General features: G+C 57.4%; 1 protein-coding gene across 4 annotated transcripts in view; it reads left to right on the plus strand.

Moving 5' to 3' along the window:
* Positions 1–10,306, plus strand: part of FOXP4 (forkhead box P4) — a 51,014-nt gene extending 40,708 nt beyond the window's left edge. For 2 of the 4 annotated variants that reach the window (XM_043907416.1, XM_043907415.1), the window contains exons 10-17: positions 776–859; positions 967–1,174; positions 1,265–1,341; positions 2,095–2,196; positions 5,807–5,928; positions 7,356–7,422; positions 7,816–7,985; positions 8,423–10,306. In XM_043907416.1, coding sequence (XP_043763351.1) covers positions 776–859; positions 967–1,174; positions 1,265–1,341; positions 2,095–2,196; positions 5,807–5,928; positions 7,356–7,422; positions 7,816–7,985; positions 8,423–8,570 — 978 coding nt within the window. In that variant the 3' untranslated portion in view covers positions 8,571–10,306. The remainder of the gene's footprint in view (positions 1–775; positions 860–966; positions 1,175–1,264; positions 1,342–2,094; positions 2,197–5,806; positions 5,929–7,355; positions 7,423–7,815; positions 7,986–8,422) is intronic. The other 2 variants (XM_043907419.1, XM_043907417.1) reach the window with 1 other exon arrangement.
* Positions 10,307–16,090: the final 5,784 nt, after the last annotated feature.

The following is a 16,090-nucleotide window of genomic DNA, read 5'->3' on the forward strand; positions in this document are numbered from 1 at the left end:
GGGTCCTCGGTCCATGGAATTTTCCAGGCAACAATGCTGGAGTGGGTAGCCATTTCCTACCCCAGGGCATCTTCCCGACTCAAGGATCAAAACTGTGTCCCTTTGCGTTTGCTGTGTTGGCAGGCAGATTCTTAACCAGTGCACCACCTGGGAAGATGCTATGCCCACTTTACAGATATAAAAAACAGAGGCACAGAGAGGTGCAGTAACTTGCCTCTGGTCACTCAGCCAGTGGGTAGCAGAGCTGGGATTAGAACCAGTGCAGTCTGGCTCCAGGGTCCATGCTCTACAGCCTGGAATACTTCAGAGGCTACTCGGGACAGTCCCTGAGGCAGCCAACCAATGTTTACCCACTGCCTTCCAGTACCCAGCAGAGCACCTTGGCGTGAGAAGATGGTTGTGAAAGATCCATTGAATTTATGAATAGGGGTGAATGAATCATCCATCCATTCCTGTATCCCCCATTCAGTGTGTGAGGGCACTCTCACACACACAAGTGCCGCTGAACTTCAGCCACAGCCTCTGTCCTTGAGGGGGAGAAAAGGCGTGTGCTGTTTGGGAGAAGTGGGCACCGACGGGCAGCGGCTGTGCTGGGCTCCAGGCCGGGGACACAGAGTCCGGATAAGCAGGGAGGGTTTCCTGGAGCAGGAGATGGAGGGAGATGCCAGGGGGCAGGGATGAGAGGCCCTGGGGATGGGGGTTTGGGATGTGGAAGGGGAAGAGGGCCGGGCTGCCCCTAGCACAGGTACCCAGCTCACCGCCCGCCTCTCCACAGCTCGCCAAGGAGAGCGAGCGGCTGCAGGCCATGATGACCCATCTGCACATGCGGCCCTCGGAACCCAAGCCCTTCAGCCAGCCAGTGAGTGACTCTCCCCTCCCTGCGGCGCTCTCAGAACCGCGCGTCCCCCGCCCCTCACTGGGGGCCCCCCGCCCCCCGGCTCAGCACCCTGCCCCCGTTGCTCACAGCTGAACCCAGTCCCCGGCTCCTCCTCATTCTCCAAGGTGACAGTCTCCGCAGCCGACTCGTTCCCAGACGGCCTCGCGCACCCCCCAACCTCGGCCGCCGCCCCCGTCACCCCGCTGAGGCCCCCCGGCCTGGGCTCAGCCTCGCTGCACAGCGGGGGCCCTGCCCGGCGGAGGAGCAGCGACAAGTTCTGCTCCCCCATCTCCTCAGGTAAGGGCCGCCGCAGGGAGGGGCGTCATCCGCCACAGCCGGACCCCCGCTTCCTGTTACCTCCTCATGCTCTCCCTGTCTCCCCTCCAGAGCTGGCCCAGAACCATGAGTTCTACAAGAACGCCGATGTCCGGCCGCCCTTCACCTACGCCTCCCTGATCCGCCAGGTGAGCCAGCGGTGGGGAGGCAGAGGGAGTGGGTGGGGGGCGGCACACTGCCCGCGCACCTCGCTCAGGGCCCCGGCCCCCAGGGGATCCTGGGAGCAGAGAGCATCATGGGAAAACCCGCTTGGTCCCGCGTTTTCCTCCCCGGCCAATGGCCTCTCTCATGGGACCTCGGCTGATCCCAGTCTGCTGGTCAGGTGGACCTGTCTCTGAGAGCACACTCGCTGTTTTTTGCTGCTAATACCCACCGTGTCATCCATTCTCTGTTTTCCACATACATGTTACTCCTGTGAGACTATTTTCTAATAGACTTATGGTCACTCAGAGCGTGTCTTCTTTTCTCTGTCTCTCTCTCTCATACGCACACACACTCTCCATCTCATTCTTGGGGTGCCCTTTGCCAAAACCAGGATAAATTCCAAATAGCCTGCACTACTTTCAAGAATGCTGCTTTCCTTCCCAGTTGAGGGCAGGAGCCCTTTGAGCCATGTTCCCTTCAGCGGAAATTCATCATTCCTCCAACAAGTGCATGGCCCTTGAGACTTGTGTTCCCTTTAGCCTCTGATTGGGCTGCAACTAGCCTGCCCCTCTCAGAGCACCAGAGAGCACCCCCAGTCTTGTCCACGTGCTTCCTCCGTGGGTCTCTTCTGCCCTCAGATGAGTTAAGGGCCTTAGAGGAGAGCTAGGGAGAGCACACAGGCCTGTGAGCCTTGGAGGCCCAGTCTGAGGGTCCCTGTACTTCTTCCCTGTCCACAGGCCATCCTGGAAACCCCAGACAGGCAGCTGACCCTGAATGAGATCTATAACTGGTTCACCAGGATGTTCGCCTATTTCCGGAGGAACACAGCCACCTGGAAGGTAAGGCATGCCGCTTCCTCCTCACCAGGGCCCTGGGCAGCCTTGGACATCTCCACATCTCTTTGAAACCAAAGCTGCCTAACAGGCCCCTTGGAGAGGCAGTTCTGTACAAATGACTCAGCGGGCCCCAGGCTGGGCCCTGGGCCCCTGAGCCCCTATCTCCACTTCTCTAGAGGGCCCCCCTTGGCCCCAAAGACCCCAGCCCCCTCAATTAGGGCCTCCAGAAGTCAGTAGTGCCCGAACCTGGTGGGGAGGCCTGGGTCCCATTCACAGGAGACCTTGAAGGTCCAGATTCCTTGCCAAAGCGCACATTCTGAAGCCTAGAATGGGTGTGGGGGGGATGGGTGATTGCAGGCCTGGACATGTGTGTAGACCGAAATCCTGGACTGTACTATGGGGCACAAATACAGACACTCATACTCTCCCCAGCTCCACCATCAGTGGCAGGAAGATAGTTGTCTTTATCCAATTAGTCATTTTAACACCTTCAACCATAGAGTTTTCCTGCTGGACCAGAAACAGGCAAGGGACTGATCCTAGAAAAATGGGGCACAGAGATGTGAGCTGGGACACTAAGCTGTTTATTTTTCTAGAGCCAGCATGGGGGGTGTGCGTCTGTCTGTCTGTCTGTCTGATGGGTGAAAGTATTCAATTCTGTGCAGCAGGGTGGGAGCGGCTGAGGGGAAAGAAGGAAGTGTCGGCTCCCTGTAGGAAAGGATGGATACCAGGGCCTGGTGTCGTAGGACCTGAATCGGATCCCTGGCTCTTGAGTCCCTCTGCTGGTCAGAGCAGAAGCTGCAGTTAGCAGCCTACCTCCCCCGGCCCACCAGGTTTCCACAAGTGTCACAGGGACCCCCTCCCCACCAGTGATCAGGACAGGTGGGGTCTGTACAGAGCCCAGCCTTCTCTTCCTTGAGAGTGCTAAGTTCAGCAGGAGAGGCTGCTTCGTGACTTTCTGTATCCCCATGCCCAATTCCCAATGCTTGCCAAAGACGCTGCGAGGCTGGGACAGCTGCTCTGATTGGCTGTGAGTGATGTCATTTCCTGCCAACCACAGTCCTGCCCTCTGTCTGAGCCAGCAGGGCCTTCTGGGGGCCACCTGGTTCAGTCTCCAACCTGCAAGCCGGTTTGGATACCAGGTTTCATAAAGGACAGAGTCCTATACAAATGTCGGGATCATTACAGTTGTTATGTAACATTTGCTTTACTATATTAATCCTCTACCTTTAGGGGAATCAGTGTGGAGCCTCACTGCTACAGACAGCCTCCTCCTTGGGGGCTGAGTTCCTCTCACCCACCTACCCTCCTTTCCTGTCGTCTCTTAACTATATCACCTCTACAATCCCTCTTGAGGTCAGGAGGAGCTGGTTTAGGTGACTTCCTTAAACCCCTCGATGACCATTAGGAAGCCACCCCTCCCACAGCCCAAGCCCCAGGGCCTTCATACCAGCCACCCTTGACTGGTGGCCCAACCTTGGTCGGCTCAGCAGTGTGTCTCCCTCCGTGGAGGTCTTCACCCCCACCTCCCCTCTCCTCATTTAGGTCCCAGCAAGAAGCCCACTCAGTGAGTGACCGTCCCATCGAGCTGTGCTGTGCTGCTGCTTCTGCCACATGTAGGGCACCACCTGTGCCCTCTCAGTGGCGTAGCAGAAACCATCTCAGCTTGTGGTCCACTCTGACTGCCAGGGTCTTTGCCGCCAAGCTTCCACTCACATCACTTGGGAAATGCACTCTGCGTACACACCCGACTCATCTGTTTCCTTTCCACCCGTTCATCTGCTCCTTGAGGTCCCTCCTCTTCTCCTCAACTACTTCAGCTTCCTCTCCTCCCTCCTCCTTTCCTTCCTCAGGCCCCCCAGCCTGGGATGCTGTCCGCTTCAGACCAGGGCAGAAGGGTCGGGAGCCAGTGTGGGCCAGGCCAGCTGCTGTTCATCCGGGGACAGAGCGGCCATCTGCCAAGCTGACAGTCCTTGCCGGCCCTCCCCCTGTGTCCGTCCCCTCCCAGGGCCTGTGTTGTGGGCCAGTCCTTTTGTTTACGCAGCCCCCGCCAGACCCCTTAAATTGCCGTTAATGTTTCAGCGTAACGAATTAGTCTCTCATCACGAATCAGGCTTCGAAATGAGGGAAAAAAGCCCCGGTGAGGCCATCCTCGGAAATTGGGGTCATTCTCATTTGCAAAGCGGAGGATCGGAGCCCCGTAATGCGGGCAAATTTATTCCGAGGCAGGAGCCCCGGCGTGATTAGGCCCTTTGTAATTATCGCTCCAAGAGATTCCACTCCAGCCGCCCGCCTCCCTCGTGGATTAGCAAGCGAGTCGGAAAAATACACAGGATTTAATTAGAGGCAAATTAAAATTGGTAATGAAATCGGGCCAGTTGCAAGTGGCAAGAGTTGGAAGGGAGAGAGGGAGAGGGGATCTCCAGGGGCACGGGCTGCCCGCCCAGCCTGCTTTCTTCCCCGTTTAGAAATGTAAAGAGGAGACAAGGATGGAGATGAGGTGTGGGGAGGCTGGGGGGGACAGGTAACAGGGGCAGGGATGGCTGGGGGTGTGAAGCTGAAAGAGGAGAACGGGGGGACAGGAGTGAGGGACATGGCGAGCGGTGGGGGATGGATTAGGGCCCTAGGTCAGACTCCCAAGGGGCGATTTGGGCCAAGCACCCTGCCCCCACCCAAGTGTCCTACAAACCAGATGACCTCAATTCCTGAAGTTATCCTGCTGGGAGGAGGTGGGACCGCCAAGGTGACTTTTCTTCTTTTGCCTCCTCTTCCTGCTGTACAGCCACTAAACTCACATTCTCTTTTCTCCCAGCTTCCTTATGTTAACAAACATGCAGTAGGCCCCTACTGTATACCTCGTGCTCTCAATAAGCTATGCGTTCTGAGCCAGAGGGCTTCCCTGGTGCCCCAGTGGTAAAGAATCCACCTGCCAATGCAGGAGAAGACATGTTCAATCTCTGGGTGGGGAAGATCCCCTGGAGAAGGAAATGGCAACCCACTCCAATATTCTTGCCTGGAAAATCCCATGAACAGAGGAGCCTGGCAGGCCGCAGCCCATGGGGTCACACGACTGAGCGGCTAAACAATAACAGTCTAAGCCACAGCCCAGAATCAAGGCTCCCATGCTCCAAGGGGACAGAGGAAGTTGCAGCGAGGCTTCCTGAGTTATTCCCAAGACTTTTGAGGCTTAATGGAGACTCTGTGTGGGCCTGAGCTACGATGTCCCAGGCTCACTGAGGGGCCAGGGCCTGAATGGGATCTCGTGTTCTTCAGAAGCCCCAACAGCTGCATATGTCTGTCTGATAATGGTGGGAAAATGGGTTATTGCTAACGAGGTGTCAGTCACCTGGTAGACAGAGTTTAAAATGTGGCAGGGAGCAGATGATACAGCGGGCCGGCGGCGGCAAGGGGTACCAGGGACCCCTGGCTCCAAGGGCAGAGAGGGGCCTTCCCTCCGCTCCGGCTGCGTCATCTCCTCCTGCCCACCCCTTGCCACTTGTCACTGGGCCAGGGAAGGCGGGACCAGGTGGGACCTGAGAACCCTCCTGTCTGTGCTCCCCCACGTGGAGGAGGGGCCCCTCTGAGCATCTGCTTCCTGTCCTCGTTCCCCCAGAATGCGGTGCGACACAACCTCAGCCTGCACAAGTGCTTCGTGCGCGTGGAGAACGTCAAGGGCGCCGTGTGGACTGTGGACGAGCGGGAGTACCAGAAACGAAGACCGCCAAAGATGACGGGGTGTGTGGGCCACCCCCCCATACCTCCCCAAGGCGCCTCCGCGCACCAGAGCCTTCCCACCGTGGGGGGCGGGCAGGGAGAAATGAGGCCACAGGGGCCCAGGAGGGCCCAGAGTCTAGAAGTGACAGGTGATTCAGGGAGAGGACATTTCAGTCTTCTGCTTCTGACCGAGGGAGGAGCTGAAAGGAACCCGGCATCAGGACGGAGCCCCCAGCCGGAGCCAGGGCATGAGCAGGTGGTAGCCAGCGTGGCCATTGATGAAGGGGCTACCATCCCCAGGGCTGCTCTCCCCCGTCTTGTCACAGGATGAGCCAAACCTGTAAGATCCCTGGGCCCCACTTCATTTTTTACAGGGAGAGGAGGCCCAGAGAGGGCAAGGGGCTAGAAGGCGGTCACCCAGCAGATCCCTGGCAGAGCTGGGTCTCTGACCTCTCCCATGTAGCGCTTTGAGTGGAGACTGAGGAACCTGGGAGAGGGTCAGAGCCTCCTCTTTCAGCTTCCCTCCCAGCACCGCCACCTTCCACCCCAGACATCTCACGTGGGCCTGCCTGTGCTTCTTGGGTCAGAGGCCTGTGAGGAGGCAGAGAAAGGTGTGAAGCAAGTTAGATGTATATCTGTGGGTGCCTATACCCCTCAAAGATTCCTTCTCCCCAGACAAGAGCCTCTTTACCTTCAGGCAGCAGTGGGGGCTGGGGCAGGATTGGGACCCAAAAAGGAACCACACCCCTTCTGAGTGCCCTCATATGCCGGTCCCAACACTTAAAATCTTCATGTCTTGTTTTCACCCTGGAATCAGAAGACCTGGGCTCTAATTATACCTCTACTTCTCCCCAGCTGTGTGACCTTGGGCCAGTTTCTTAACCTTTCTGAGACACTCTCTAAACTAGAGGGTAGTCACTGTAGAAGGATGGCCTTGAGCCATCCTTGCTTCTCCTGACCCAACTCCTGGAGTACTTTTTGTATAGAAAAGCCTGTGGTGTAGAGCATGTGGGGACAGGCTGAGCACATGGCATACTAGATGTCCCAAAATTCAGGATGGCAGGAAAGTGGATTTTACAGAAAGGGGACTGTGGAGGCTATCACTCAGACCTTGTCAGACAGCAGGAAATCTAAACTGAAGAGAAAAACTACTGGGCTGCCTGACATGGAGAAAGACACAGGGAAGAATCTCTGTCTCATTCATCAGCTCTGAGACTCTGGGCGTATTCCAGGGTCCCTAGGAGCCCGGGCAGCTCTCCTGTGAAGGGGGCTCTTGGTTCCTGCTGCTTCAGGTCAGCAGGAGGGCTGAACAAGATGGGCACGGCCGACTATGACCTCCAGGACAGTGAATGGGCCCTCCCCTGGCACAGAGCAGGCCCTCAGTTAGGGTCAAGGCCTGAGTGAGGAGTAAGCCGATGCATGAAGCAGACTTGCCTTCTCTCCTCTAGGAGCCCCACCTTGGTGAAGAACATGATCTCGGGCCTCAGTTACGGAGCACTTAACGCCAGCTACCAGGTAGTCGACTGGTCCCCGACCAGCGCCCTTCCACCCCCTCACCTTCCCACCCGCTCGCTGGCCTCAGAAGAGAGCCTCCTCCACTGTCTCCTGCAGAGACACGGGGCACGGGGCAGGGAGGTTGGCACAGATAGGTAATGGCGTCCCCTGCCCTGGCTTGTCCGTGTGTGTGTGGGCCGGGGGGATGGGGGGGGGGGTCCTCTGTTTCCCTGGAAGGAATAAGTCACGCCCAGGTTCTCAGCAAAGCTGGGAGGCAGGTCAGGATCAGAGGCAGGAGCGCTGGAGATCTGCCAGGGCGCAGACACGCGCCACAGGAGGCTCCCGAGGGCTGGGGAAGGGACATCACCCACCCAGGTGGAGCCCGCTGACGGGCCTCCGCTCTGTGCCCTCCAGGCAGCCCTGGCCGAGAGCAGCTTCCCCCTCCTCAACAGCCCCGGCATGCTGAACCCTGGCTCCGCTAGCAGCCTCCTGCCCCTCGGCCACGACGACGCGGGTGCCCCCGTGGAGCCGCTGCCCAGCAACGGCAGCAGCAGCCCGCCTCGCCTCTCCCCACCCCAGTACAGGTGAGGCTGCGGCGCGGACCCCAGCCCACCCCATTCCCCCACCCCCAAACCTTGGGAAGGTGGGATCTTGTCCCCCTGCAGCTGGGATCCCCATCTTGTCGCCTCCGGTCCAGCTCTCTTCCCAGGACCGGTGGCCCCCCCTCTCTCCTCATGGCTCCCCACCCCCATCCTCTTTTTTTATTTCCTTCCCTCCTCCATCCTCTCTCACCTCCCTTCCTCTCTCCTTCCCAACCAAGGACCGTCTCTGCCTATCCCAACACCTCCTTTCCTTTGAAGACAGTCCCGGGGGAGACCGGACTGATGTCAGCCCTCAGTCCCTCAGAAATGAGGGGCTCCTGGGGAGACACCCCCCGTTCCCCCAGATTCTGGATGTGTTTTGGGGTTGGAGTGGGCAGGGGAAGGCCCCCCGAGTGTCCGCATCACCCCTTCCATCACAGCCACCAGGTACAGGTGAAAGAGGAGCCGGCTGAGGCCGAGGAAGACAGGCGGCCCGGACCCCCCCTGGGGCCCCCCAACCCCAGCACCGCGGGGCCTCCAGAAGACAGAGACCTGGAGGAGGAGCTGCCGGGAGAAGAACTGTCCTAAGGGCCTCCAGGGGCAGGCGGGGCAGGGGTGAGACCCCTCCCTCTGGGAACCCAGGCCCCACTTACCCCCACTCCACGCCCCGCCCAACCTCAAGGCACTTCCAGGACTCAGATGAGGGGGGCTGGGCCAGCAACTCCCAAGGTGACCTGACTGACCTACGACACTCGGGGGCAGGGACGGTCCTCCCCCCACCCCGAGGGGACACAGAATCTCTGGTCTGGGACCGGCAGAGGACACAGAGGGCCCAGACCCCTCCTCAGACCACCCCCCAACATCTGAATTCCACGCCCCCCGCCCCCAACCACCAGCAGCAGCAGGGCCCTCCTCCCCCACCAGCTGGCCCCTACAGGGCCCCTCAGCGCCTTGGAGACCCGCAGGCGGGGCTAAGCCACCCTCTCAAACCCAGGGCACCACACCCCTGGCTCTGGCCGCATGGTCTGGCCAGAGGCCCCCACTTCCTCCATCTGTGCTCTCTTCCACCATCTTGTCCGTACTGTGAAGAAATAACTCCAGCCCGAATCCTTCCCCTGCTCTGGCCTGGGTCAGGGCAGCTAAATCTCAGAGCAGCCCCAGGAGAAACCAGCCCCCTCAGCTCTGCCTGTTCAGAAGCCACAGCTAGTGGTGGGAGAACCTGTATTGGGGGCAGGCCCATGGAAGCAGGGCGGCCGGCTCCAGGCTGAACCAGGCCTGCATCCCTGTTTGCTGGCCGCTGCCCCCCATGCCAGGAAGCACAGGAAGAGGCCTGTGCCCGGTGGACTCGTGGAGGTGGAGCCGAGCCACCCTTGAAGCTGGAGTCGGGCCGGGTTGGTGCCAGGGCTGCAGGAAAGCATCTGCCTCTGTCCCGGGGAAAGGCCCGGCTGAAACCGGGCGCGCGGGGGCGGGCAGGATGAATACGGTGGCTGCTGTGACCCAACCGGTCACTCCCACCCCAGCCTTCAGGTCCCCCATTGCAGTCTTCCCTCACCCGCCCCCCACCCCGCACCCCGCACCCCTCAGTTACACGGATGACCAAAGACCTTTCTTATGCCGGAAGCAAAAACCAAAACTTTTCGTTGGCTTTTTCCTTTGTCGCCTCCCACATCCCCTGCTCCTCTTGCCCACCCCAGCCCCAGGCTGGAGGCCCTCCCCGACTTAAGTTATTGTTTTAAACCAAAGTTTACAGTGTCTGTTGGTGGCCAAGACCCCCTCTCTCCACCCCCACCCCGAGGACCCTGGGACTCAGTAGAAGCTGGGGGCCCTGCGCACCTCCCCTCTGCTCCGGCCTGGCCTGGGGGAAGGAGCACGGGCAGAGGGGAGGAGACTGCCGCCCTCAACTCCCCCCACCCCCCGGGTTCTCGTCCCCTTGGGCCGGGGGCATGGGGAGCCCTCCTCCCAACCATGGGCTGCTTCCTGGGGGCTCTCCAGACCCCCTTCTCCAGGACCAAGTTCCCCATCACACTGGGAGTGTGGATTCCAGCGAAGGAGCTGGAAAAAAAAGTGAGACTCTCTCCACAGACCCCCTATGGGGGACCCCAACTTAAGGCCAAGGACTGGGTGTGTTTGATACTTAACACCCCAGGCCAGGCCCCTTTGCTGAGAAGACTCCTTGGACTATTTCCCAAGAAACCCCCACATACACCCCTTCACAAGCCACCCCTCCCAAGAGGCAGGGGGCCCTCCGCCCCCTCCCCTATGTACTCCCCACCTGTGTTCTGTTTGACCAGCACAGAAATATTAAACGTCCTCTCTTCACCGGGCCCTGCGTGTGTCAGCAAGGGAGGGGAGGATGCTCTGGGCAGCAGGGGTCCTGTAGGGGCTCTTGCTGCAAGTGAGGAAGTGGACCGAGCCCCAGCGCCAGCGCCTGCACCTCCACATTCGTTCACAGCTTTGTTCCGGCTCCTCTCCACCCCACCTGGCTTCCTTTTCCACTCGTCATCCGGGGAATTTTCTCTCAAACCAGGTCTCCGTCGTCCTCCTATTTTCTCCCAAAGTCACAACTCCTGGGCCCAGTTCCTTCCTGGGTTTGCAATCCAAGTTTTCCTGCCTGGACGTTTTCATTGGGGAGTAGATTTCCTCTTGGGATCCAGAGGGTTCTTGCTGCAGAAGCGCATGCCCGGGAAGCCCTCTGGGCCCATCACCCATGGGTGGAGGCTACCTGAATAGGTGTGTGTGGGGAAGGGAGTGGCATTGAGATGCTTGTCCGCCACTATGCAGTGTAAGCAGTGGTGGACTCAGGTCAAAAAAGGGGTTATTGCAGCCCATGCAAAGGGGACCCCGGACAGTTGGGGGAGGGAAGGAAGAGGTTCAGGCCGTTAAGGGCAGAGCAGGGTAGGGGGCACCACCGCACTAGCCCACACCAAATCCTGACCCCCAACCCACTACGCAACCCCAGGGGAGCCCCCCACCCTCTAAGACCCCAGTGCCCACCACTGGGCTGTCTCCCAGCTCCCTTCCAGCACCGTGGGCACGTCTCCACAGCGGGGCCTGGGAAGGAGTGTGTGCACTTGGGGGAAGTGTGGAGAGAGGAGGGAAGGTGTTGAAAAAGCAGACCGAGCATCAGTAATGCCACAAAGCATCAAAATGCTGGAACTTTCCGAAAGCCAAGCTTGAGGGAAGTAGTGGGGGAAAGAGCCGGCAGGATCTGGAGGTTGAGTCTCTGCTGACTTCCTGTCTCAGGCCTTTCCTACTCCTTTCAACCATCATCTGTGGTCCCCCACCTTCTGTCAAGCCCCGTCTATCCCACCTCCTCCCCCTGCCCTAATCCTCTGGACACTGGTGCAGATCCTGGGGTGAGTCCCCTGTCCCTGCCTAGAGAGGGCATCTCAGGAGGGGCCAGGCCAGGGGAGACCTGCCCACTGGGCGCTACGAAGAAGTAGCACTGCTCGAATCACTGCCCCCCTCACCCTCCGTGGAGGCCGCCAGGGTTCTCAACAGCAGGACTAGCTGCGTGTAATTTGTGTGGACAACAGGCATTCTCGGGCATTCTTGACAATGCAGCAAAGCAGTTACCCTCAGTTTCACTGTGGCCGCTTCCCTTTCCCCCTGCTTTCCCATGGAACCCACCAGCCTTCTAGGGAATCCAGAGGTGTTAGCTACCACCCGCCAGCTCCCTACTCCACCCACAGGAAAAGGTTTGTTCCCTGGTTGGCCCTAGGAGTATTCTTCCCACATGGGAGACTCTAAAGGGACAAGATGACACCTAGCCTCAGTATCAGGACAGCCCTCCCAGTGGTCCAACTTCAGTTTCTCCTTCAAACTAGTGTCTTTTTTATTCCTTCCCCCAGGGATATGGCAAATGTCTGCTCAGTAAATTTGGACGTGAGGTGAGACCTGTCCCAGGTGTTGGCAGAGAAGGTCTTAAAATGTAGGAAACAGGAGGCTGCTGTGGACCTCCATCTTCTGAGTTACAGACTCAACATTAATGTCCTTACTGTTCTGACAGATCCCACGTGGGGCAGCCCCACCCCCACCCCCCATCCTTTGCTGTTCAGATGCTATTATGTCCGACTTTTTGCCACCCCATGGACTGTAGACCACTGCGCTGGCTCCTCTGTCCATGGGATTTCATTACGTCCTAAATAAGAACCACCTCCCCCACCTCGCCCCCAATCTTGTTTTGCTGTCAGGGAGTTTTGCATGTTGTCTAGCTTCTCTGCTGTTACCGGGAGCAGGTTATTAGCTCTGGCTGGTTGCTTGTCCAGGTCTGAATATTTCTGCGTTTACTGGGTTAGAGCAAAGCTGTCTTTGGAAGCTGTTCTCAGGCTAACAACAGAAAAGGGGGGGGGGGGGAATACTCCAAGCCAGACATTTTGAGGGTGAGAAGGTTAACAGTGGCTTCCCAGGTGGTGCAGGGGTAGAGAACCCGCCTGCCAGTGCAGGAGATGGAGGAGACACTGATTTGGTCCCTGGGTTGGGGAGTTCCCCTGGAGTAGGAAATGGCAACCCGCTCCAGTATTCTTGCCTGGAAAGTTCCATGAACAGAGGAGCCTGGTGGGCGGCCGTCTGTGGGATCGCAGAGTTGGACACGACTGAGCGCACACACCGGTGACTCTGTGGACTCTGCACCCGGCAGACGTTTCCTTCCCCTCACACTCAGGAGCCTCCTCTTCCCCTGCTAGCCACCCTCGGCCAAGGCCTTTGCCAGTGGCCAGCAGAGGGCGCTTTAGACAAAGCTGAGCTTCTGGTCCTCTTTGGGCAAACTTGCCCTCCAGAGAAGGACGGGAGGTGCAGTGTGGGAGGGAGTGCTCAACTTCCTGTGACAACTGACCCCCACGTCCCAGAGAGCAGTCTCTAGCCCAGGGCAGAAAAGGATTCCTCCTGCTCTTTGGGGGCTTCTAGACCCATGCAACTTTGATCTATGAAGCACCTTGCACAGAAACGAAAGTTAGAGAGATGAGACCGATCAGAAGAGAAGACACCTCTGGAGCCTAGTACACTGGGCACCGTAAAAGGCTCAGTAAAGATTTTTAATGGTAACAGTAATTACTAACATTTAATGAGCTCTTATCGCATACCACATCTTATTAGAGAAGCCTTATATTTTGTCTAATCTTTGCAACTCTGTTGTTGGTTGGTGTTCAGTCGCTAAATCGTGTCTGATTCTTTGAGACCCCATGGATGCCAGGCTACCCTATCCTCCACCATCTCCCAGAGGTTGCTTGGACTCACGTGCATTGAGTAGGTGATGCCACCTAACTCTGAGTTAGATACTATTATTATCCCCATTTCACAGATGAGGAAACTGAGACTCAGGAAATCAGAGACTAACAGACAAAGCATTAAAAGAAGGAGGAATCTGGTTGCAGTCTGGGGGAAGAGAAGAGAGCAACTTGGTGGCTTAGTCTCAGCTTTCTTGTGACACTGTACGCTGTGGCTTCCTCCTCTCTTCTTGGAGACTCCAAAAGGGGAAACTGAGGTACAGAGTGCCTCAGAGCTAGGAATCAGGCCCTGGCTTCAGAGTTCTCTAGGCAGAACCAGGTAAGTTGAGGCTTGAAATATCACTGAGGGACAGAGGGAGCCAGAGAAAGAAGGCTGAGACACCCTGTAAAAATAATCACACAGGGAGGAGGAGGTAGTGGGGTGCCTTCTGCTGGAATAGAGTCTGAGCGGTGAGGGTAGAGAGGCCCCTGGGCAGGGGAGGGGGGTGGGGAGGACTCACAAGGACCACACACACACACACAGGCACGCACCTGAGCGTGTGCACAGACACATGGGCACACACACGTGATGCTAATCAGCTACATTTACACCAAGAGTCCCTTCCATCTTGAAAGCCTGCAATTATCCTGTGGCCACGCCGGGCAGGGACACAAACCACATGGTAGTGACCCTGACATCCCATCACACAGGCCCAGGCTGCCTGCGCACCTGCAGTCTGTCTCCACCTCAGGTTCACAAGTTTAGAAAAACAGCCCCTCCCAAGAAAGTGGTCAGGGTGGCAGCCAAGGCTGAAAGGCCCTCTGTCCTACCTAAGGGGAGCTGGGGAGGGGGCACTGGCCACCTTTGAAAGATGGGTTGAATTAACAGGAGTGGTACAGGGTGGGGTGGGCATGCTGGAGTTCCTGGTCCTGTATAGAAGCCTTTCATCCTCGCTAAGGGTCAGGGCCCCTCCTGCTCTCAGACTGGAACTCAGACTGTCTCCATCGGCCGCTCCCTGGGGTCAAGAGCAGGCCAAGCGCGGTCACGGGTGGGTGGACAGCAGGGAAGCCCCGGACTCATCTCTCAGCTCTCTGGCTGGGAAACTGATGGCTATCAGTGCCAAGGACTGCAGGGGAGAAAACTCAAGGCCCTGCAGGGCTTCAGATCCTGCCTCTGCCTCTTGCTAGCTCTGTGGTCTTGGGAAAACTTGATCTCTCTGGGCTTTGGTTTCCTCATCTGTAAATTGGGATGGGGTGATCATCACTGGTTTGTTGAAAAGATTAATAATGATACACATATAAAAACATGTCATGCATATTAGGTGCTCACTAGGTCCACAGCACATAATAGCTGTTAATAAAATGTAATCTTGGCTGCCAATTACCATGGGGCTCAGGGGCCCCCTGTGCTCCTGGAGGACTTCCTGGAAGAGAAGCCACAGCTGGGAAGGGGAAACTGACTGGTAGGGAACAGGGAGAGAAAAAGACATTCTAGACTTGTAGAGGTGCCTAGATGGCGCTTCAGGAAGGTTCACAGGGCAGAAAACAAAGAGCTGTGTGGGGAGGCAGGTGCGGGGAAGGCCGTGGGCTGACAAGCCTGGCTCACCACTGTCATTGTCGAACGACAATTTACATCCTCTGGCACAGGCTGGGCCTCAGGCGAGTGACTTTCGGAGCAGTCTCCTTATCTATAAAGTGATGATGAGCATTCCTGACTCTGGGGCTTCCTGGTGGTCCAGTGGTTAAGACTTCACCTTCTAATCCAGGGGTATGGGTTCGATCCCTAGTCAGGGAGCTAAAATCCCACATGCCTCATGGCCAAAACACCAAAAACAGAAGCGGTATTCTAACAAATTCAATGAAGACTTAAAAAATGGTCCACATTTCCCCCCCACCCCACTCCAAATCTTTAAAGAGAAAAAAGAATCCCTGACTCCTCAGATCGAGGGGAGAATTAAAAGGACTCATGAAGCCCGCACACAGGGCCCACATGGGCTGATACCCCATCAGCAGCAATGCTGCCGGTACTGCTGATGAGATTCAGAGTTGTGGCCCGTGTCACTGAGTTGGCATCAGAGGGAGACAGTCTGATTCTTCAGGTGAGCTTTATCGTGATTGTCGTTCAGTCACCAAGTCGTGTCCGACTCTGCGACCCAATGGACTGTAGCCTCAAGTGAGCTTGCTGCTACTGCTAAGTCATGTCAGTCGTGTCCGATTCTGTGCGACCCCGTAGACGTCGGCCCACCAGGCTCCCGTCCCTGGGATTCTCCAAGCAAGAATACTGGAGTGGGTTGCCATTTCCTTCTCCAGTGCATGAAAGTGAAGTGAAAGTGAAGTGGCTCAGTCGTGTCTGACTCTTCGTGACCCCATGGACTGTAGCCTACCAGGCTCCTCTGTCCATGGGATTTCCCAGGCAAGAGTACTGGAGTGGGTTGCCATTGCCTTCACCGGGGCTAAATCTGGTTCCAACACCCTGGGCTGTGGCCTCCAGAGGTGTTCAGAGCAGGCTTCTCCGAGAAGATGTGGTACTGGAGGAGCCACGAGGGGAAGCTAAGACTCAGCAGGAGAGCTTGGCAAGTGGGGCAACAGCTGAGAGAAGGCAGGTTAGAACGTTTACAGCTCTGACTGCAGTAGTGGGGGCTGATGTGGGAAATGAGGGAGTCAGGCTGTGGAGAGTCCAAGGCCAGCTGGGGGTCCCGGCTGGGGGCGGGGGGCAGCACCCAAGAGAGGGTTGAGGGCAGAGGCAACCCAACCGATATCAGCTGTGGGGGAAAAGTAGCTGTGGGGTGAGTGGGCTAAGCTGGGACTGTGGGGGCTGGTTAGGTGGCTACTGGGGCTGTCCAGGTGATAGGTAATGGAGGTTGCTTTGGGAAATGATATCAGGAAGCTTTTTGAACAGAATAG

Source organism: Cervus elaphus, chromosome 7, assembly GCF_910594005.1.
Source record: "Cervus elaphus chromosome 7, mCerEla1.1, whole genome shotgun sequence".
NCBI lineage: Eukaryota > Metazoa > Chordata > Mammalia > Artiodactyla > Cervidae > Cervus > Cervus elaphus.